The 24,421-nt window shown below is 35.2% G+C and overlaps 2 protein-coding genes across 2 annotated transcripts; one reads left to right on the forward strand and one right to left on the reverse strand.

Annotated features, from left to right (window-relative positions):
* Positions 1-409: 409 nt before the first annotated feature.
* On the reverse strand, positions 410-1,006 carry LOC138888251 (uncharacterized). The gene has a single exon (XM_070170079.1). It carries the CDS (start codon positions 1,004-1,006, stop codon positions 410-412), a length of 597 nt encoding a protein of 198 aa, XP_070026180.1.
* A 2,618-nt stretch (positions 1,007-3,624) lies between these two features.
* On the forward strand, positions 3,625-5,707 carry LOC104218025 (CASP-like protein 1F1). The gene is made up of 3 exons (XM_009768420.2): positions 3,625-3,920; positions 4,028-4,151; positions 5,203-5,707. Exons 1-3 carry the CDS (start codon positions 3,721-3,723, stop codon positions 5,422-5,424), a joined length of 546 nt encoding a protein of 181 aa, XP_009766722.1. The 5' UTR covers positions 3,625-3,720; the 3' UTR covers positions 5,425-5,707.
* Positions 5,708-24,421: the final 18,714 nt, after the last annotated feature.

The following is a 24,421-nucleotide window of genomic DNA, read 5'->3' on the forward strand; positions in this document are numbered from 1 at the left end:
TACATTTCTACAGATTCATCACCGATTACATGACTTGTTTCTCCTTCTGGCAGTATAAAGTAATCAGCTACATCCAAATGCATGAAGTCTAAATTATCTTCAGAAATAAAATTTGTTTCAATTTTCTTTGTCTTCTTCAGGGAGGCTTGATAAAGCTCAACCAAGTGCTTTGACGTACGTCAGGTACGTCACCAGTGCCCTTTTCCTCCACATATATAGCATGCATTTTCTGCATTTGGTGCTTGTACCGCTTCATGCTTTTGTTCCTTCCTTTTCCACTGCTGGTGGCGAGGAGGTTTCTTTGGTGCATTATTATTACCATGATTTGAGTTTTTTCCCCGACCACGGCCATGACCATAACTGGGGCCACGACCTCTTCCACGTCTTGCTTGGTGGAAGTTCGTCTCATTCACTTCAGCGAATGGACAAGAACTAGTAGGTCGGCTTTCATGATTTTCATTAATAGCCCATTATGTTGCTCGGCTATTAGAAGATGTGAGATCAGTTCAGAATACTTTTTAAATGCCATCTCTCGATATTGCTGCTGCAGGAATATATTCGAGGCGTGAAAAGTGGATAAAGTTTTCTCCAACATATCATGATCAGTAATATTATTACCACACAATTTCAATTGGGAAATAATTCCAAACATAGTAGAATTATATTCACTTATAGATTTAAAATCTTGTAGCCTTAGATGATTCCAATCATAACGTGCCTGTGGAAGAACGACCATTTTCTGGTGGCCATATCTAGCTTTCAAATTATTCCACAGTATGACTGGATCTTTAATAGTAATATATTTCATTTTCAGGCCCTCATCAAGGTGATGACGTAGGAATATCATTGCTTTGGTACGGTCTTGGTTTGATGCCTGATTTTTATCCTTGATGGTGTTTGTCAGATCCATCGCATCAAGATGAATTTCAGCATCAAGCACCCAAGACATGTAACTTTTGCCCGATATATCCAGGGCTACAAATTCAAGTTTAGAAAGATTTGACATTATATAGAAAAAGAAAGTTCGTACCTCAGATAATTTTAAAGTATTTGCTCGAGATGGCAGATTCTCGTGCTGATAACGTATTACAAAATAAAGACTGTAAAGTAAAGACAAGTATAGAGAGAAACTGATATATTATTCGAATTCAAACTAATGTACATAATGAACTGAAATCTCTTCTATTTATAGATGAAAAGAAGCTGCTACTATACCAGATATGGATAATCTTCTACTGAGAGTAATGTTTATCCATAACGGGGTACTGAAAGGATAAGCTCATTGTACTAGGTATAGATAATCTTCTACTGAGGTTAATGTTTATCCATAACGGAGTACTGAAAGGATAAGCTCATTGTACCCGGTATGGATAATCTTCTACCGGAGGTTATATATATCCATAACCGGGTACCGAAGTGATAAGCTTCTTCAGGAGGCTTATTTCCAATAGAGTACTAAATAGATAAACATATTTACGGCGGAGTCCCATATGAATAAGCTTCTTCAGGAAGCTTATTTACAACGGAGTACTAAATGAACATCCATAATATAATATATTTATAATATAAGGGTATTTTTGTTATTTTAATGTAAAAGTGCTTATCAATACCTTCTTTTTCAGATCGGAATATATTTCCTATTTCTTATTAGTTTGAATATGTTTTATCAAAATACATAATTACTTATTTATAAATTAATTTCAACACTTAAAATACTTTCCAATACGACATGTTTACCATCCATTTTCAACCAGTTGCGCCAAAGGGTCTCTTATTTGTTCTTGAACCTTCCAAAAAAAGAAAAAAAGAATCTAAGGTAATTTTCAAAATGTTTAAGTAATATAAACCATCAGTATTAGTAACTTTTTACACTAAAAGGTAACCCGTTACAAAGGATAAATGTAATTCGATGGTGTAAATAATTTAAGGCAAAATATATCGACATCCCTTTAAATTTGTCAATATATTCTACCTAGACACTCAAACTAAGGACTGTTTCAATTGATCACCAAGACTTATAATAAAGTATTCCTATTAGATACCTGTTGGGGAGATTTTGAGAAAATGGATATTGGTTTTCTTCTTTTAACGGAGCGGTCTTTTGTTTAACTAGGAGGAAGTTTATTTTCAATTGATTGGGTTCTTTTTTATTTTTGTTTATCGTAACAAAGGCTAATATATATATGTGTATATATATATAGGATTTTATATTATTTTTGGATATATTTTATATCCAACCCCATCTTCAACATTCTCGGAATGCCCCCAAGCCGCAACTGGCATATCTAAAGTTTTGCTTAAATTTGGTGGGACTATCTTTTTATTTATTATACATCTTGTACATTCGGAATCTACTAAAGCTAACGTTTCTATTTCGTAATCTTTTATTTTGATTCTTGCTAAATTTTTTATTGTACTTAATCTTTTATCTTCATTACATATCAGCGTGTCATAGTTTTCTATACTTATTAGTTCTTCATCTTCTCCTGTTATATTTTCTCTGCTCTCTTCTATTTCTGTTTTCCCTTTTTCATTTTTTGTATTCTTTTTTCTAATTAATTTATTCTGATTTCCAATGTTATTATTCTCAAATTCATAGTAAAATTATTTATCTCTTGGTATTTTTCTTCTTTATTTATTTTGTTTCAAATTCCTTTTCTATACATGAAATACATCCTTTTACATAGCATAGTTTATATTTAGTCCTTTTATCTTTACTAGGGTACCATTTGCATATAAAATACTGATTACTATTTAATCCTTTATTCCTTTCAAAATTATGGGTACATTCTTCCGATATGTTTACAAAAGTATTTGCTTGTATTTCTTCTAAATCTAATTTTTCTAATCCTATCTCATTTATTAATTCTTCTTCTTCTTCTGATTCTGAGGTATCTATTTGAGTTTTTTCTTCTATATCTACACTTACTATAGAGTATATGCTTTCATTATCTGACATATATTCGTCTACGTTTATTAAAGTTTCTTGAAAATCCTCTATTAACTGTAAATTTCTTGTTTTATTATTAATTCTTTTTGGACACGTATTTGCTAAGTGTTCTGCACTTCCACAAGTAAAATATTCTAGTGTGTATATATATATATATATATATATATATATATATATATATATATATATATATATATATATATATATATATATATATATATAAAGAGGTGTCATATTTTAAGTAATTAACTTATCCATGTACTGAGCGCGTGCAGAAGCTTTTTCAAAATTTGTGTTTGAAATTGTCTAATAGGAACATTTTATCATATGTTCAAATTTTCAATTGAATATACCTTGGGGTTGTTTGATTGGAAATAAGTTATCCCGAGATTAGTTACCTTACTCTCACACAGGGATACAAAATACTACAATTTCGGAATAACAATCCCGAAATTAATTATACCGTATTTTTCTACCAACCAAACATGATTTTTAAATCTAGTGCCGGGATTAGTTAATCCTTATCCCCAGTGCCAAAACTAGCCTAAGTGAATGTTTGAATAAAATATAATGACAAATTTGAGTAGCTGCTTTTCTCGGTCTTGTAACGATCCATTTACTTAAAACGACCCTCCCCGCTCTTCTCCCTCTATAAATAAATACCACAACCAACATCTACTATTCCACTACAATTCCCCATATTTGCTCATTTTCTTCTTCTTCTTCTTTTGCATTTTCAGTAGGAGCAGACTCAAAAGGAGATCTCAAAGATGAATAGCTTTGGAACCAAAACTATAGAAAACCCACCTCTGATATCTGACAAATGCTTCATTAGAACCCAGATTTTGTTGAGGATTTTGGCTGCTGCATTTACATTGGCTGCTGCTTGCTCAATGTTTACCAGCAAGGAGACTGTCCATGTTTTTAATACTGAGATGGATGCTCGCTATAGCTATTCTTCAGCTCTTAAGTAAATGAAACAAATCTTTAATTACTTAAATCTTTTGCTTTATTTTAATTAGTCCTAATATTTTAATGGTAGTGAGGCTCTTGTTTATGTATCTAATATATCTGCAGGTTCTTTGCCTATGCAAATGTTATTGGATGTGCCTTCTCTATTTTGTTACTGTTTCTTGTTTCCATCTTTTGTCGTAAGGGTCTTCACCCAAAGAACTATTTTTACGTGTTCCTCCATGATATGGTACGTACTCTTTTTTTTTTAGTCCTTATCAGTAATCATTTCAATATTGAATATTGATAAGTCACTTATTTTTATGAGGCAATTTTGGAATCTTGAATTTCCTTTTATCCCTAACGAAATATTTTCAAAATACGAAATATAGGTATACATTTGAAAAAAGAAATCACTAAAATATCAAATTTTGGAGCTATAATTTTGAACATGCAATAAGTAATCTAAGCACCTTAAAAATCGAATTCATCAAGTTTAACTCCTATAACCGCATCTTCTTGCGTGTACTATTCAAGGTGTTTGTTCATTTACAAAATTTCAGTAATTTTTTTTTTTGGATTGGAATTTATTGAGATGGAAAGATATAATCATTCCGTTCATTTTTATTTGTCCACTTTTAATTTTGCATTCTCTTTAAGAAAAAATAAATGAAGTGTATATTTTACAATTTCATCCATAATAGTGATAGTATTCCAACGCCTTGAAAACTTATTTGGGGAATAAGTAGTTAATGATAATGATAAATCAGGAGAAAAATGATTTTTTCTCTTAATTTAGTATAGAGTTGCGGAAGTCGGGAGAACGTACCTTTCTTCCCTATCCTTAGGATCTAACATTTCCATATATTAACAAGTTGTAGCTTTACGTAATAGATATAACACGTTATTAGTCTCTAAGTTCACACTTTATTCCTTATGTGACTTACATCTAACACATCATTATTATACATTTTTCTAGATGTTATGGTCAACTTTCGTTTTTTAGAAAAATCTCCTAATAATAACAAGATACGGGAGAAATGCATACTTGAAGAATGTTGACATAAAAGGGGCAATATTAATTTTCCCCCACTGTTATCACTTTATTATTTTGGGACCATAAGCATTGGACTTTACCTATCTTATTCACGCCATCCACATCCAAACATAGTATTAGTATACCAAATTTTGCGCTCAAGTAAGTTGAGATTAGCTATATGAATTTTTATTGTCCATGCCCGATTCATAAAATATGAAACATAATATTCATATAAAATTTGAAGTGTGTTTGGTGATGACAGATTTTGACGGCATTATTGCTGGCTGGAACTGCAGCAGCAACTACAATTGGATTTGTGGGAAAATATGGAGAAAATCAGTCAGGGTGGATGCCAATTTGTGATTCTGTTCCCAAATTTTGTCAAAAAGTTATAAAGAGTATTATATTCGGTTATTTTGGGGTTATTTTCTACCTGTGCCTCACTATCATCTCGGCAAATCAATCTAGAAAAATCCAACTTTGAAATGTCCATGTACCAGTCCCAAGAAAAAGAAAAAAAAAGTAGCAAAGTTTATAACAGCAGTAGTGGTGTATTTAAGGAAATAGTTCTATTTAGCATCGATATATATATCTGGCGCAGGAAACCAATTTCAAAAAAATCTTAGGTGATATTTGTTTAATGCAGTAATAAAGTTTTATGGTTGAAGATTGTACGATTTTCGGTGGAATCATTAATGACTTGTATTTACTTCTATTGTATTGTCAAAACTGATATACTCAGAGAAGTAATTGAATATTTGCAGCTACTCCCTACTTTTGTACATTTGAGAGGCATAGGTGTCTGCTAATTTCTTGGATTTTTTCCATCGTTGTTCACTCTATGAGATCTCAACTCTATTTTTTTAAAATTTTAATTAAAGAAAAAAGAGAAATCATGAAGATTAAAAAGCAAGTCAGTATCATACATATACTCATAATGACAGTCTGCTAGTTAAATGTATAACCATGTTACATAAGGCGTAACTAGGAAAAATGAATATCCATGAAGAAATGACAAAAAAAAAAAAAAACGATATTGGTGAAGTGCCCTGTTGACTGGTTCCGTCTATGGCTTATTTATTTATTTTTATTTTTTATTTCATAAATATTGAACACTTTCTCTTAACGTAGAAGTTTATTTACACATAAAACTACATAGTCTTGCTTGTGAACACCTAATTTTTGCACTATTTTAACATTAGTATTTTGTGAATTTATTGTTTTTTCTTAATTTTTGTGTCTTTAATTGTATATTTCCTATCATAAAAATACCAACAAAAAAAATTAGTTATTCTTCATTTATATATTTTAGGAATTAACTAACTACTCAATTGGTGAATTAATCTAGTTAATTGTTATTTAAATAAGTTGTTTAATTAATTTATTTGTGTAAAATTAGTTTAATAAGTAGGATTAAGGAAAAATGGGCTAAAATTAAAATGATCAGGTGGCTAAGAGTGTAATATCATGTTTAATTGAGTGGCTGCCAGGAAAAGATTCAAAACGACGTAGTTTCAAGGTGAAACTACGTCACCTTGTTTAATGAAACTAAGACCGAATCTCAGCCCTTCATCATACTCTGATCCAATGGCCCTTATTTAATATCTCAAAGGTATATAAGGCCCCTAAAATCATATTTTGACCTTCATTTTTACTTCAACCAAGCCCTAGAGCCCCTTTCCTTTCCCCTTTGGCCGCCGCACCACCCATCTCCACCGTCACTGCTGCCGCCCGCCGCCGCAGTGGTGGCTCCAAATCACCTCAAAATTACATATCTTCTTCCCCTCACTTCCCCCTTTTCATATGCAGACCCCAAATACTCAAACTCCCTATCAAAATCCATAAATCTCACAAAAACCGAAACCCTAGCCTTCCATCTTTCCTCAAGTTCGTGAGGATTGAGTCATCCCCTTCGCCCAACACATACATAGACGTAAAGAGCTAGACAAGGGCTATCATTTGGCATTGGTCTTAACCCGAAACTCCGGTAACCCCCACTGCCCGCCGCTGCTGCTTCTCCATCTTTCTTATTTCTTTTTCGACCAAAGGCACTTGTTTCCTTTTGGCAAGATGCCGGAATCTATTAGTTTATCGTCTGCCAAAAAGAAACATGCGCCTCGGGGTCGGACAGCCACCACTTGGCATCCAGGGCATCGTCTCATTGCTCGATTCGTCGAATGTCCCGGAGTTTGGTATAAGCTCGCACCCTAATCTTTTACCCTTTTTTTCGTAATTTCAGTTTAGGTTTTAGTTTAATTTTCTGTTTTCAATTGATTGTTAATCCGTGATCATTAGTTCGTGTTTACTTTCATTAATATTCTTTAATGTTGGTCGTTGCTTAATATTTTCGAATCAGGTACTTAGTCGTTTGTTTAGGATTGCTATTAATCGTTGTTCGATAGCTTATCAATGTTCGTTTAAGTTGTATTTTTGGGCAGCGTTTCCTTATTTCAATCGCCCAATGTTAGTTCTCATTAATCGATTAGTTTTAGTTTAGTTCGTTCGGGTACTTAGTTCAATTACAATTGAATTCATGTCCTAGCTTTGCATTTTCATAGTTGGTTTGAGTATGAGTGTTTTTGCTTGAATTTCAGTCATGTGTTGATAAAAGCTAAATACTTGAGTGTAAGGTACATGTTTGTTGCCTTTTACTATTTGGAGTAGGTTTGAGGTACAAGTACCCTTGTGTCTAATTTTAGTGAAAAGGATAGTCCTTTATCATGATTTTGGATCGATTTTTGGTGCAACTTTGAATCACTTTCAAGGCTGCCCTCTTCTATAAAGGGAGGGTCTTTCTTTCACTTTAAGAAGGGGAGACATCAGAAAAAAGAGGGAAAAAGATAAAAATTTCAGCAGCTTTTTTTTCTTCAGGAAAGAGCAATAAAAAGAGGAAGAAGTCACTTCTTTTAGTTTGAAGCATTAGTTTCTGGGATTTTGTTTTGCTGTTTTCTACTGGGATTCCTTGGTTTCGAGTTACCGGGGCTACTGATTTACTGTTGTGACTGCTGGTTTGGAGCTATCTGAAGCTTTTAGTTTGTTGTTTGTTTCATTGCATTAGTGAAAAAAAAAGGGAGTTTATGCTCTAAAGGTTAGTTTGTATTCTCATTCTCTAACTCTCTATATTCTTATTAAAAATTAACGTTTTATGAAAGAACTTGTCTTAGTAGATGCATTAAGTTTCTATGTTTTCTGTTTTATTGTTATAAATTCTACTGTTGAATGTTAAGGTATTTTCATGATAAAACAACATGTTGACTTACTTTTCTTCCTTTGGTATTAAGCAAGGACTAAGTATTTTAGGTGCCGATTAGTTTTTCTTTGTGGTTACATGACAAATGACATCTATGGTGTAGTTGTTAGAATGTATTTATTTTAATCTCAACATGTTGTTGAGCTAAATTAGTTCCCCAACTTTATTCATATTGAAAAGGTTTTTTTTCCATGTAAAAGTAGCTTTAATGAGATGGTATGTAGATTAATGTTACGAATTTCAAGAATTAGGAATCCACGGTCATACATCTAGCAAAATAAAAGTGTTTTCTTTTTTTTGGGTTGATGTTTTAAATTAATCGAAATATTGTTTCATAAAGATACAAAAAAGTGAATTTCGTGTTTGAGTCTCTATTTCAACGTCCTTTTGCTAGCTAAAGTTCTAAATTTTAGGAGCATTTTGTAGCGAATGTTTCTTTGGCGCAAGTCATTAATTAAAACTTTTAAAAGTAATATCTACTTAGCTCGGAAACTTAAAGAAATTTCTCAAAAATTCAGTACTTAGGAAATAAGTTTTCTCAACTACCAAAGACTTGCTTTGCTCCCAGGAAATGATCCGTTTTAATCGCTAGGTGTAGGCACACTTTAACTTCACGGAATCGCTTGCGTAGCGTGATGTTTAACATTTAATAAATTAATTTAATAATCTCATACCATGCCCATTAGTTTTAGTTAATTTTTTATTTAATTAATCCTTTGTTAAAATCGCGAATTCACTTACGTAGCGCGATAGTTGACTTTTAATCATTTTTAAGAATCAATTTTATCAAATGTAGTAATTTCTCAAAAGTACTACAAATAATTGATTGTCATGAACTCATGATTTCGGATTCGCTTGCGAGGCGCAATTATGATAAGTTAATTAATTTTATTATTCGATCACACATTTGCTTGCGTAGCGTGGTTATGACGACGTAATTTATCCAAATCATTTTTTTATAATTCTAATAATCAAAAAATAGAAGCGGATAGGTAAAACATGAAAATCATATAAATCATGGTTTGTCCAAAATTAATTCAAGCCATGTTTTAAGTCGATAAAGCGACCGTGCTAGAACCACGGGACTCGGGGAATGCCTTACACCTCTCTGGTCAACAGAATTCCTTATCCGAACTTTGTTTTGGCGGACCGATATAAAAGAGTCAAATCTTCCTTTGAATAGAGATTCAAATAAAAGGTGACTTGGAACACCCAAAAATCAAATTCAAGTGGCGACTCTGTAAACACAATAATCCCTATTTCAAAATTGTCACTTTAATTGGAAAAACTCGTTAACCCACAAATCTATACACATTTCTTTCGGGGGGGGGGGGGGTAGAAAAGGGGTATGACATTGCTTATCGGAATAGCTTTTTTATCTTCTCAAAATAGGGGTAAGATCTGCGTACATATTTATAGAATTACACCCAATTTTTAATTGTTGTATAAAAGTGCAATACCTGGTAGAAAAAATGGTCACAAGAGTTGGAGTTTATAAATCACCAGATAATTCTTCAACCGGGGCCCTAAAGTCCACCATAAACTCAAAGTCCTATTCAATTTATATTTGATAAGCTTGATCAGTTATAAACAAAATATATTAAGATATAACTAAAATCCTCTTAATGGCGAAGCTAAAAATTTTACAAAGAGTGTTCAAAATTTAATATATATCTATAAAAAATAATTTTAACTTATATACATAATATAATTTTATATATACTTAATGTAATTTTCCGATAAAGGGTATTCAACTGAACACCCTTAACTTTATGTGGCTACGCTATTGAATAACCGGGGGCGGAGCTAGGTGGGCTGAAGGGGATTCAACCGAATCCCCTTCCCCGAAAATTACACTTTGTATATAAGGTTGATTTTTTTCTTCATATATATACATTAGATGTTGAATCCTCTTAGCTGCTTTGGTGTTTACTTTTCTTATTTTTTGAATTTCCTCGGTGAAAATTCTGCTTCTGCCTTCTTGAATGGGATGCTCTAGTTTTTAATGTCAAATGGTATTTTTAATTTAGAATTGATCAAGGCTAAGGTCGGATTTCATGAGAGAAACTGGTGTAAATTGGAGCAAGCAATGATATATTTTATTCACTATCAATCGCTAATGTACAAAGTGAGTTTATACAGAAGCCAATGTTTTGTCTCACAATTATAGGAAGACAAGATGTGTGAAACACCTATCTCTAACATTATTACCACCAAATCATTAATTACTTTCTCTATAAGTTGGTAAAATATATGAGCCGATTATGTAAAAATTGATTCTACATTTAAAATTGATCAGTGTAAGTTAGTTAAACTTACAATATTTTGTCCCGACTAACGTGCAAGTAGACATCGTACACAGTGGCGAAGCTAGCCTTTGGTTGCAAGTTTAGCCGAGCCTAGTAACTTTGATTCAAGTCCTGTATTTATCTTAAAAGTTCATTGAATTATACATAAATTATTAATTTAGAATCCAATAACTTAAAATGATTAGAATTTTGAATCCATAAACTTCATGTCATGGCTCTGTCTCCGATCGTACATTGGTCTTGCAGTAAGTAAGGTATCAACACTTCTTGCTAGGAATACCGATGATCACTGTACAGAGTCTCGTTGGATGTAATATCATTCGCAGTCTCAAAGGAATTCTTTTGTATTGTAACATTATTTTTCGCCAAAGGTGTAAAAATTTCGTATTCTCATCTTTAAATCAATAACAATAAGATGCACATTGAAAAATTTAATTGTCCCAAAGTTACAGTATATATATATATTAAAAGTAGCGTTTTTCTGTCTCATTCATGGTATATATTTGAACGCAACATTTTCTTTCTTCCCTAAAATTTCCCTTTCATTTTTATACAACAAAAATAGGAATACGGCAAATAAGGTTTGATCGTGTTGTTCATCTATGAGCTGAGTAGCTAGTGGTGCAGGCATCATATTAATTACATTAGTTTTAGGTACTAAATTAGGTTATCATCTAGTAAGTTAGATGTTCAATTTGATGAGTGCAGAACCTCTATATGAAATTAAAAGTATGGGTGTTAAGGGGCCGAGCCGGTCCGGACTAGAGGAAAAGGGAACCAGTCGATTTCGGTACCGGTGCGATAATTACCAGTTACAATTTATTGGGTTTACCGATTCCGAACGTAGTCGATGCTAAATTGAACGGAATGGCTCCGGGCCGGGCCGGTTTTATTTATTATTTATTTATTGGTATTTTTTGTAACAATCGTAATTTATATTAGAATAAAGTAAAAATGTAAAACACTAAAAATTAACGTATAAAAAGAATGTTCGAATAAATTTCAAAGGCTTTAACAGCCTTATATTGGAAATTTTGAATAAAAACTTCAAAGGCTTTAAAAGCCTTATATTTGAATATTTCATTATGAATTTAAGAGAATACAATGAACATAAAAAAATATAACTTATAATTTGCAATTTTTTTAATTTAAACTTGCAAATTAAAGTTTACATTTTACAACAACTAAGTTAAAGAAAAAAGAGTAAATTCAAATTTGAATTATTAAATATAATCTTCAAACGTCAAAGGTTTGACATTGCTCTAGTAAGTTCTTTATAATCAATATAAATTTCTTGGCCATCTTCTGGAGTATTGAATTCAAATGGATTACCATTTGTTAGTATATTTCCAAGTTCCTCATCTTCTGGTTTATCAACATCTTCACGTCCTTGATTTCTTTGCTCCGATCTAGTCCAATCTCTGAAACATACTAAAACTTCCAAAGCATTGCTTCCCAATGAATGGCAGGTGTCTCATAGTTGTTATCTTGCTTGACAAATGCGCTCTTTGATGCAATGATTGAAACTGACATATCTACCATGTCTCGAGCCATCGTTGAAAGAACAGGAAATGCTTTTTATTTTTCATTCCACCATACCAATGGTGAAAAGTTCTTTGTGCGAGGCTCTGTTTGCTTTTTTGCAAGTAAATTTAAAGTTCATCAATGTTCTTGCTACTAGTTTGAGTTGAAGGTGTGATGACCCAAAAGGGGTCATCACTTGATTTTTGAGTCAATTTTGATTTTTGACTCGGGGCTCCCTTCATTCCCCACCACCATTTGCAGGGAGAAGTAGCTTTGAGTGTGGAGATCTGGGTCATAGCAAGAGGCACTGTCCCCGCCTCTTAAGAGGTTCAGTTCAGCAGAGGAGTCAGCCTTCGATTTCGGTACCAGTTACTTCACCACCCGCCCAGCCAGCTTGGGGTGGAGCTCAGTCAGCTAGGTGTCGCCCTAGAGGGAGCGGACGATCAGGTAGCGGTCAGGCCCATTTTTATGCACTCCCTGCCAGACCAGATGCTATTGCTTCAGACACAGTGATCACAGGTATTGTCTCAGTATGTCACCGAGATGCTTCTGTATTATTTGACCCTGGTTCCACCTATTCATATGTATCATCGTATTTTGCTCATTATCTGGACATGCCCCGTGAGTCTTTAGTTTCATCTATTCATGTATCTACGCCGGTGGGGTGATACTATTATTATGGACCGTGTGTATCGGTCGTGTGTAGTAACTATTAGGGGATTAGAGACCAGAGTTGATCTCTTTCTGCTTAGTATGGTTTATTTCGATATGATATTGGGTATGGATTGGTTATCTCCATGTCATTCTATTTTGGACTGTGATACCACACAAGAGGGGGGGGGATGATTTGTGTGGTGCCCAATTTTTCGTTTAACCTGATTATAGAAGGACCTGGTTCTTCTATGTGTTCCAACTACTACTGTTGCAGAATAATAAATATAGAAATTAAAGAACACAGAGATTTTACGTGGAAAACACCTGATTCAAAAGGTGAAAAAACCACGACCTACCTTCCAATAGGATTTTCCCAAACTTTCCACTAAAATCACTGTGCCAAACACCGCATTTACAAAACTCTTTTGTAAACCTAGGATTAACTCTAATCCCGTTGTAGCACACGACCTCAACTGTTGCGACAACTTCAAGTTAACTCTAACTTGAAAATTCTAAGTACCTAATACAATTACTTCTAGATAAAGCTGAAAGGTACAATATTAAAATACCTACTACAATTGAACTAGAATAAAAAGACAGACGCTTGGAACTGGTTCTTCTATCTGGTTCAAGTAGCTTCAGGATTGCACGCTTGAATCACACATAAATTGCTTACAAAATTGCCTTGCTATTTTGCTCTCAATTCACGTTTAACTTCTGCTTATGTGCATTACTTGTAAAAGAGAACAATACTGATATTTATGAAGTTAGTAAAAAGAGATTGACTAGAATACAGATGCTACTCTTCCTTGGTGGAAGAGTTGTAGTTGGTCTCATCCTCTAACTCTATCCATTTCTTAAACCATGTTTTTTCTTTGTGTAAGGAATCTTTTTCCTTATCCAATATGCAACTTTTTCGATCAGAATCAGGAGATATCATTTCTGGTAAGTTAGGTTTATCTCCTTCACGTGCATCTCACATGTTTGAGTTGATCATAACTGTGCTTCACAAGATGGACATGGTCTATGTCTGAGTTCCTTTGTCAGTCTTCAAAACTTTACCTTTACTTGGGCCAACAAATTCCCTCTTTTTGATGATGATAAACTCTATGCTTTTCACTCACTTAGGCCCTGTTAAAACTCAGATTATTCATCAATACAAAGTTAGAAAAATTTACTTATCATCAAGGACCAGGTTCATTAGGTTATAAACATCACTTATTCAGAATATATACAGCACAATATCTCTTCCCCCTTTTGGCATCATCAAAAAGTTGCATAAACAAAGTGTGATTCCCAGAATATTAACAATTACTCATGGCCACTGGGGCAAGTGCAAGTGCAATCATGGATTAATCATCAGTAATAAAGCAAACACATTCAAACTATCAAGAAAATATTAATAATCAACAAGAGAAAAAATAGTATATTTCATTGATAGGAGATATGTTGCTACCGCAATCCACAAAAAGAAAGCAAAAATATTCATGTTAAAGACAGAGAAATCCCTAATCTGGGTCATTGTGGTACTAGACAGGTTCAAGAGATGAAGGCTAGAAGTCCTAAGGCTTGGGAGAGCTAGAGGGTTGGTTTTGGGCTTGGAGAAGGTTCAACATATTTTGAAGAATGCCATCATTCTTCTCCTTTTCCTTGGTGAGCTCAGTTCTGAGAGCATCCCTATTAAATTCAACCTCTGCTAAGCGAGCCTTCAGCCTAGCTATCTCATCATCCTTGGCCCCACTCTCCTGCACTAGAGCTCTGACTTTGCTATTTATTGGTGTCTTCTTTGATGAACTAGGTTCATTGGGAATGGCAGTGACCTCATAGTCACGAACAATCAAAGTGTTGATTCCAAAGTGATTCTTGCTTGTAGCTATTTCCCACTTCTTCAGAGGCACTTTACAACGATCAAGCACAATAGTCAGAATAAACCCATAAGGAGTAGCATGAGCTTTGGAGCCATTGATAACCCTGTCCAGTAGCATGATAATAAATGTAGGCCAGTTGACCTGCCTTCCACTTTCAAGACACTCCATCAACACCAAGTTCATATAGTTAGCAATGTGCCTTCTTTCCTACCTAGGCAGCAAACACTTGTTGACAAATTCAAATAGAACTTTGTGTTGTGGCTTCATTTCACTCTTATGAACAACTTTGGCCTTATTCACTTCTGAGACATCACAGAATCTCCTGGTGATTGCAAGGGCAGTAGGAGGGAGTCCAAACTTGGCCATCTTTTCCTTGTGTAGTCATCATATCCCTCAGTAGGGATATCAAGAATCTCACCCAGCTTCTCTACATCGAAGGTCACTTGAACCCCTTTCACTTGGCTGGTAACTCTGCCATCCTTGACCTCTGCATTGGACATGAATTCAATGATCTCATTCTTTCCCAACCTACCATCCAACTGAAGGACCATTTCCTTCCAGCCATGAGCAGCTAAAGCATCAACCAATCGAATCATCCCTGGTTCCACCAAATCCTTTATAAGTCTACCCTTCAAGATTTTTCTCTTGCCAAACTTGGCCAACTTGTCTTGTTCATCATCAGATTCACTCTCTTCTTCACCACTCCATTCCTCATCCTCAGTAATTCTAACTTGTTTATTTTTTATAGCAGACCTTGTTCTCTTGGCCAATGAAGGTTCAGCAGTCTCAAACACAGATGAAGACTTCTTAGAAGAAGTCTTGGTCTTTTTGGGCTTGGGGGTCTGAACCTCCACAGTTGTATGTTCCTCCTGATGGACCTGTTCCATCTCCTCAACATCAACAGCCTCAGAGGACTCTGCAACCTTAGCTTTTTCTTTATCCATCCCCTTCTTCTTGCTTTCAGCCAAAACATTTTGTAATTCACTCTCACTCTGTTTCACCATACTTCTTGTGGCTCTCCCCTTTGGCAAGGGAATTTCAGCAGTTGTTGGGGAATTAGTCTTTCTTTTCTTGGTATTCTTTGTAGTGTTGGGAACCTTAGGTGTTGGCTTTCTTCTTTTTCTGGGATTATAACTGGCACCTACTTTCTTCAGAAGATCTGCTAGGGTTTCTTCAATAGATGAACTGAGTTCATCCATATGAGCACTTAAATTTACCAAACCCTCAGCAGCCTCCCCGATCCATTTCCCCCTATTTTCTTGCCACTTTCTCCTACAATTTCATCCTCAGTCCCACAAATTGCTGGTCTAACCATCTCAGAAGTGGGTGACGAATCAACCGGTTCTATCCCTATTCCCCTCACATCACATCTTGCACCCTCACTCTCTTTTTCTTTTTCATTTTTATTTTTACCTCCTCTCCTTATCAACTCAGTCATTTCCACATTTCTAACAGACCCAACAAAAACAAACCTATTTTATACACTTTCAACCAAAACGCAACGTACCTCAGAAGGGGAATTCTGAATCTTCTCAGAATCAGAAGACCCAGTTCCTTCCCCCTCACTTGCTGACTTGAAGGAATCGTCTGAGTGTTTATATTCTTGGGCTTGGCTAGTCTTCAATTGTGTGTTCAATCTTTTTGACAGTGCACCTATAGCCGCAGTTTTACGAACGAGCATCTTAACATGTCTCCTCCTAGGCTGGGGGGTTGTACTGGGTTGAGGAGGTGTGGAGGAATCAGAAGAGGTAGGTTGTGGAGGAGTTCCTAGGTTATCTTGAGGGTTCGACATTGTGACTAATTTTGTGAGAGAATTTGCAAGTTTGGCTTTTGGAAGAGAGAACAATTGAGAGTGAAATTATTTTTGACGATTTTGGAATAATGAGGGTGACAGAAGGTGATGATGGGGTTTTAAAGAGAGAAACTTAATTAATGACTAATGGTAGCTTTTTGCAGTTAATTAGAAGTCCAATCAACCTGAAATTTCAGGTTGAATGAGCGGTTAAGTTTCCCTAGATTTTAGACAATTTATATGGTGAGAATTCTAGTAGAGACGGAACTGGTTCAAAAAATAAATGGATAGGATTTTTTGATATTTTTGAACATAGGTAGGACTCTGCTCATGATTTAAATATTTATATTTCTAATTGTGCAGAGTATAGAAAATATATCTCGTTATTCAGATGAACAAATACTGATGAACCAGGTTCTTCATTTAGAATTCTCTTGATCATGCCTCCATTTTCCAAAGTAGAGAAATTTGTTAGAAATCAGTGAGTCATATCAACACATGTCACAGGAATATACTATTTATAGTATGAAACTGAGTAAAAATTAATCTAAATATTTACACAAGTTCCAGATTTCCTAGCCAATTTTTTATTTATTTTTCATTGTGCATTCTGAGTCAATCCCATTAGGTGATCTTAATCATCCCTAATTTTAACATGTTCTTTTCAAAGCTTTCTCTACTCAGCGCTTTAGTAAAGATGTTAGCAATCTGCTTATCAGTAGCACAAAATTCTATAGTAATCAATCCTTTCTCATAGTTGTCCCTTAAGAAGTGATGTCTAACATTTATGTGCTTAGTCCTCTTATGATGAACTGGGTTCTTAGTCCTACTAATTGCACTAGTGTTATCACAAAAAATAGGGATGCAACTAACTTCAATGCCAAAATCCATCAGCTGTTGTTTGATCCACAGTTGTTGAGCACAACAAGAGGCAGCAACAACATACTCAGCCTCAGCAGTGGATAAGGCCACTGAATTCTGCTTTTTAGTGGCCTATGATACCAGACATGAATCAAGAAAATGAGCCATACCTGAGGTGCTTTTCCTATCCACAAGAAAACCTGCATAGTCAACATCAGCATATCCTACTAGATTAAAGTTACTACCTTTAGGGTACCAAAGGCAAAGGTCAGTAATTCCCTTCAAATATCTCAGTATCCTCTTGACAGTAGTCAGGTGAGATTCCTTAGGATTTGCTTGAAAACGAGCACTAAGCCCTACGCTGAAGACAATGTTAGGTTTGCTAGCAGTAAGACACAAAAGTGAACCAATCATACCCCTATACAACTTCTGATCAATAGATGAACCAGGTTCATCTATGTCTAATTTAGTAGCTGTTGCAATAGGTGTGTCTATTTCCTTTGATTCATCCATTTTAAAATTCTTAATCAACTCTTTTTCATATTTTTGCCGATGGATCATGGTTATATTTGGGTTTTGTTTGATCTGTAAGCCTAAGAAGAAGTTAAGCTCATCCATCATACTCATTTCAAATTCACTCCCCATTAATTTAGCAAATTCCTTACTAAGTTTTTTAGTGATTGCCCCAAAAATTATGTCATCAACATATATTTTTACTACTAGTAGATCCTTACCTTTTTCCCTCAAGAATAGAGTGCTGCCAATTTTACCTCTTTTGTATCCATGTTCAAGCAGGAATTTGGATAGGCGTTTATACCATTCTCTAGGATCCTACTTGATTCCATATAGATCCTTGTCCAGTTTGTATACATAATCTGGACACTCCTTACTTTTAAACCCTAGAGGTTGTTTGACAAAGACGTCTTCCTTTAAGTAGCCATTTAGGAAGGCACTCTTCACATCCATTTGGTGAAAGATAAATTCCATGTGTGCTGCAAAGGTTATGAGGAGTCTTATTGCCTTCAGTATTACAATTGGAGCAAAGGTCTCATCATAGTCTATGCCCTCCTCTTGGCTATAACCTTGGACCACCAACCTTGCCTTGTTCCTTTTAACCGTTCCATCTTCATCAAGTTTGTTTTTGAAGACCCATTTAGTGCCAATTACTGATCTATCATTGGGTCTTGTGACCGGATGCCACACTTGACTTCTTTCAAACTGATTGAGTTCATCTCCATTGCATTCACCCAGGCCGTATCCTACAAAGCCTCAGCAATATTTTTAGGTTCAATAAGAGATAAGAATGCATCAAAAGCACACAAATTCTTTAATTGAGATCTAGTTTTAATTCCAGAAGTTGGGTCAGTAAGGATGTTCTCAATGGGATGAAAACTTTGATACTTGTAAGGTTTCACAACCAACTGATTTCTGTTTGGAGTTTCTCCCATGTTCTGTTGTTGAGGAACAGGCTCATGGACAGGTTCCATTTGGGAATTAGATTCACTTCTTCTTTGTTCAGTTCCCCCTGTCAAGTTGCCCTAGATGGAAGAACCTATTCCATCACCTGTTCCTTCTTTTGGTGCAGCTTCAACTTGAGCTGTGACTTCACTCAATTCTTTTACCAGCCCAATAACTTTATCTTCATGTTCCTATCTCTCAAAAAGAATGTTAGTTTCATCAAAAACCACATGTATACTTTTTTCTACACACAAAGTTCTTTTGTTGTACACTTTATTAGCTTTGCTATGTGAAGAATATCCCAAGAATACTCCTTCATCACTTTTGAGATCAAACTTACCTAGGGAGTCCTTTCCATTATTGTGCACAAAGCACTTGCATCCAAATGCCTAAGATGAAATATATTTGGTTTTCTCCCTTTAAGTAACTCATAGGGAGTCTTCTCTAGAAGTGGTCTAGTCATGCACCCATTAATGATGTAACATGCAGTATTTACGGCCTCTGTCCAGAAGCTATGAGACAGTTTACTAGAAAGAAGCATAGTCCCTTCATGAGTCCTATTCTTTCTTTTAAATACTCCATTTTGTTGAGGAGTCCTAGGGGCAGAAAAATTATGATCTATACCATGCTCATCACAAAATTCAACAAACTTAGCATTTTTAAATTCAGTTCCATGATCAAACCTAATTGATGCAAGTTGATTACCTAGTTGTTTCTGAGTTTTTCTAACAAAGGCAATAAATATGTCAAATGCTTCATCCTTAGATGTTAAAAATAATGTCCAAGTAAACCTAGAGTAATCATCAACAAGCACCATTACATATTTCTTACCATCTCTACTTAATGTTCTTATTGGACCACAGAGATCCATATGAACCAGGTCCATCGACCTGTTCGTGCTTACCAATTTCTTGCTTTTAAAAGAGGATCTTACCTACTTCCCCTTTGCACAAGCCTCACAAACTTTGTCTTCCTTAAACTTGATGTTAGGTAACCCTATCACCAGGTCCTTGGAGACTAATTTGTTTGGTTGACTTAGACTTCCATGACCAAATTTTTTGTGCCATAGGAGGGGATCATTGTCCAACACACTTAAGCAAGTGAGTTCATTTTCTGAAAGAGTGGACAAATCTATAATGTAAATATTGTTAACTTTTTTTCCCTGCAAAACAATCTTGTCAGTGGTAAGATTTATCACAAAACATTTGGTAGAAGTGAATGCTACCAAGTTATCTCTATCACACAGTTGTGATACACTGATTAGGCTATATTTCAAGCCATCTATCAAGTAGACATTCTCAATGGAATGTGAGTCTGTCTTACCTATCTTTCCAACCCCAATGATCTCACCTTTCTTACCATTTCCAAAGGAGACATTACCTCCTTTTAGGTTCTCAAGTGAAAGGAACTGGTTCTTACTTCTAGTTATATGCTTTAAGCAATCACTATCCATGTACTATATTTGGCTACTTCCCTTCACTTGGACCTACTAAAGGAAATCAGGAGTTAGTCTTAGGAACCCAAACTAGTTTGGGTCCCTTTCTATAGGCAAACGGGTGAATTAAATTCTTTTTACCCATCCAGGTAGCCTATTTTTCCCTTGAACAAAGATTTTATTTTTTTGACTGTCCTTTTCTTTTGTATTACACTCACTTTTGTAATGACCAGTCTTGCCACAGTGTGTGCAAATTTTTATCTTAGGAAGTGTGATGTACTTGCTTTAGGGATCCCACTTAGGTGCTGAGATCCTATAGCCAAGTCCTCTCTTATTTCTACTGTGATTCTCTTGTAGTCAGGATAGTGCATCAGAGAACTTATTCCATTTGCAAGTTCTATCTAGTTCATGCTTCACCTTGCCTAGATCTTCTTTTAGGACTTCTATCTGCTCATCTCTCTTGTACAACTCATCCTTCATTTTTCCAAGATTTTCTTCTAAGGTGAGGTGTGTGTGATTAGCTTTCTTTTTACCTTTTCCTAATTTTAGTTGTAAATTTTCAGATCTAAGTTCTAAGACTGTGGTGTCATGTTCAAGAATTTGGTTCTTTAACTCAGTATTTTTACTATCACTTTCACTAGCCCGGAGTTCCAAATTTTTGCACTTAGCTTTTAGGATCACATATTCCCTAGACAGTTGTTCCTTCTCATTGTTTATGACCTCAGACTCATCAATGAAGTCCAGCAGTAATTCAGATAGCTTTTCTTTAGACAAAAATTTAATCTTGTATTTGAGATGAATCACACTTACCTTTTATTCATCATCTGATTCTCCAATGGCCATAAGTGCTTGTTCATCTCCAGTTTCATCTTCTGAATCCTCATCTGAGCTTTTCAATAAACAACCATATCCTTTGTTGATCCTTTGTTCTTCTTGGGTTGAACCTGTTCTTTCTTCCTGTTTCTTAGTTTAGCCCTTTCTTTCTTCCATTCAATTTCCCACTGAGGACGATTCTTGATCATGTGGTCAGTCTTACCACATTTGTAGCAGCCCTCGTTGGTCTGTTTTTCAGGAGCCCTTAGTTTATTGAAGGTTGCGCCTCTTGAAGAACCCTTTGCTCTCATTAGGTACTTCTTGAAATCCCTTGTGATCATAGCCATTTCATCATCCTCTAAGTCTGCACCTTCAGCTATTCTGAGGGCCAGGCTTCTTTCCTTCTTGGTTGCATCCATCTTCATGGTTTGCCTTCTCAGTTCATAGGCAATAGATTTCCAATCAGCTCATCTAACTTGAGAGTAGCAATGTTCTTTGATTCCTGAATAGCAGTGTTTTGCTTTCCCAAGTTACTGGCAAGATCCTTGTCAAGATTTTCTCAACCTTGTCTTCTTCAAGGATAATTCTTCCAAGAGACTTAAGTTCATTTGTTAGTGTTGTGAACCTTGTGTACATCTCTTGGATGGTTTCTCCTTCCTTCATGGTGACATTATCTTATTGAGAATACATCAGTGTTCCTCTTGATCTCTTTACTTGAGGTGTTCCTTCATGGGCCACTTGTAGAGTGTCTTAGATCTCCTTAGCAGTAGTACAACTTTGAATTCGTCTGGACCTAGTCCACACACAAGCCATTTCTTGGCCTTGGAATTCTTTTCCCTCTTCTTCAAATCTTCAGCAGTACAGTCAGCTCTAGTCTTTGACACATCCACTCTTTTCGCATTCTTCTTTGTTAGCCAGGGGACCATCAGTAACAATGTCCCAAAGTTCATAATCATCTCCTATGATGTGGTCTCTCGTCCTGTTCTTCCACCAGGAGTAGTACTGGCCATTAAAGAGTGGAGGCCTAGCAGTGGATTGTCCTTCCTAGTTTCTAGGTGGTGCACTCATCTTGATCTATTCCTAAGGTGTCAGCCTCTTCAAGGATAACATGCTCTGATATCTGTTGATACCCATTTTTCCCTATAATATTTTTAAAATGCATATATACCTTCAAAACTATGCATTAGCATCAATTGGTATTTTTTCATAATTCCTACATTTTTAATTAATTTATCTTAGTATTTTATTCATATAAATAATTATAAAATTGCATCACAATTGATTTTTAAAACATTTCTTGATTTAATATTACTATCGTGGTCCTATTAAGTCTAGATTATTTCACAGATAGCCAAATTGGCACTTTTAGTTGCAATTGCAATAACTTTGCAATTGTAGCCCACGTACACATCCTTACACGATTTTACCAGAAATTGGTCCATTATATTTTTAAAATATTGAATAATGATTTTAAAGCACTTCTTTGTATGAAAATTATTTTTTCTCATTGTTAATTATTTTATAAAATAATTTTTATTCAGTTGTTCGGGTATTTAATAAATAGCCCCTTATGTTTTCAATTTTAACCTAAATACCAGCCCAAGACCCCTTATAATTTGGCTCAAACCCTATGAGCCCAAAACCTTAGCCTGCCGACCCAATTCCCTGGCCAATCCTAGCCGTTGGTCATTTCGATCAACGGTCCAGATTTCCCCCACCATAATTAAACCCAAACGACCCCCTTCTAACCTAATTCATTTCCTACCATACCCCTCCATCACCCTTTCTTTTCTCTCTCAAATGCTCTCTATCTAAACCCTAATCCTTACGCACCATCACCGACTTAGCCCTTCATTATTTGATGTTTCTTTGTCGTCTCAGGCCTATAACGACCTCCTACTTGCTATGGTTTATCAGTTTCCTAGATCCTTGAGAAGATCTCAAGGGACGTAGGCGGTATGGTTTGCACCTTTGATTTCTTTGCCTGTTTTAGGCCGTTTGCTCGACCATGAGTAAGAAACCTTTCTTATTTTGCTATGAATCCATGGTTTTCTAGGTCTATGTTCTCGTCTCTGTTATGTTTTCTAAAAAAACCTAATTGGTTATCTCTGATCTTCTCAGGTCTATATAGATCTGAGACGAATCGAGCAACTCTTACATGATTTCCTTGGAAGTTTTCTGGTGTTAAACCGATTTTCCTAAACTAGGGTTTACTCTAAGTCATCTTCTCAAAAGGTTTTCTGATTTTCGAATGCTTAATCGTTTGTTCTTAAGTGTTCTTGACTAATTTATGCTAAAGTTGCATAAGCCCTAGTTGATTTATGCTAAAACGCTAATAGTCTGATATTTTGCTTCGATTTTGAGCTTTTCAAAGTTACTAGTCGTATTGGTTCATTCTTTATTCTGATTTACACGCTTTTCCTTAGTGAAATTCCTTGCTTTGTGATTTTTATCCTAATTAATCTCTATTAGGGTTTTTGAATTATTTTCCGCCTAATTGCTCTGTGTTCCTAAAGTTTTACTTAGCCTATTTTGTTTATGAAAATTGATATATTCTTTCCAGAATTGTTGAGTGATTTGCACTGTTAAAAATTCATGTGCATGATTCTTGATTATTGCCTTGTTTATGACTTTAATTAGTCTTCTTACCTTATTTAATTTCCTGTAGTATCTATTGATTCCTTGCACGATTATTTCCTTAATTAGATTCTTAATTATTCACTCTTTTGCCCTAGTCTGATTTGAATATCTTTCCTTAAATATTTCATATCCTTACCATTGGTTAATTACCCTTAATTAAGGGAAGACTATGCTAACGATACCTCACTCTACTCAACCAACCTCCTATACACCAGAATCTATTGAGAAGGACTTGCTCATCAAGAACATGGTTGAGGAACTCAAGAAATTGACAAGTTGGGTTCAGGGTGTTGAAGGAGGCAAATGGATAGAAGGTTTGAATTATGAAGACCTATGCATACAACCGGATGTAGAACTGCCAGAGGGTTACAAACCTCCCAAGTTTGAGATGTTTGAAGGTATAGGTGATCCCAGGGTTCATCCAAGGACCTATTGTGACAAACTCGTTGGGGTCGAAAATGATGAAAAGATCCGGATGAAGCTTTTTATGAGGTGTCTTACGGGAGATGCTTTTCATGAACCGATTCAAGTTCAACACAGAAAATGCACCGATTGTTTTCTATATTAAGAACCTCAAGAAGAAGCTCACCGAGACTTTTCGCGAGTATGCTACTCGATGGAGGTCGGAACCAGCCAAGGTCAGGCCAACATTGGATGAAGAACAAATGAACAAGTTCTTTGTTAGAGCACATGATCTGCAACACTCTGAAAGGTTGATGGTTATTGAAAACCATAAGTTCTCTGATATCATCTGTCACACCTCCTTTTTACCTACACCCCAAAGAAGGGAGTGTAAAAGGGATTTATCCAATTAAAAGACAATCGAAACTAAATTGTTTATTAAAAGATTCAGAGTCACCATTTGGGAGATTTATGG

The sequence above is a fragment of the Nicotiana sylvestris genome, chromosome 3 (assembly GCF_000393655.2).
Source record: "Nicotiana sylvestris chromosome 3, ASM39365v2, whole genome shotgun sequence".
Lineage (NCBI taxonomy): Eukaryota > Viridiplantae > Streptophyta > Magnoliopsida > Solanales > Solanaceae > Nicotiana > Nicotiana sylvestris.

Excerpts from the sequence above, each read along its gene's own strand:
- LOC138888251 (XM_070170079.1), bottom strand. The coding sequence starts at position 1,006 with ATGTCAAATCTTTCTAAACTTGAATTTGTAGCCCTGGATATATCGGGC.
- LOC104218025 (XM_009768420.2), top strand. The coding sequence starts at position 3,721 with ATGAATAGCTTTGGAACCAAAACTATAGAAAACCCACCTCTGATATCT. Across the intron at positions 3,921-4,027 it reads AGCTATTCTTCAGCTCTTAA|GTTCTTTGCCTATGCAAATG; the intron begins GTAAATGAAACA and ends ATATATCTGCAG. Across the intron at positions 4,152-5,202 it reads ACGTGTTCCTCCATGATATG|ATTTTGACGGCATTATTGCT; the intron begins GTACGTACTCTT and ends TGGTGATGACAG.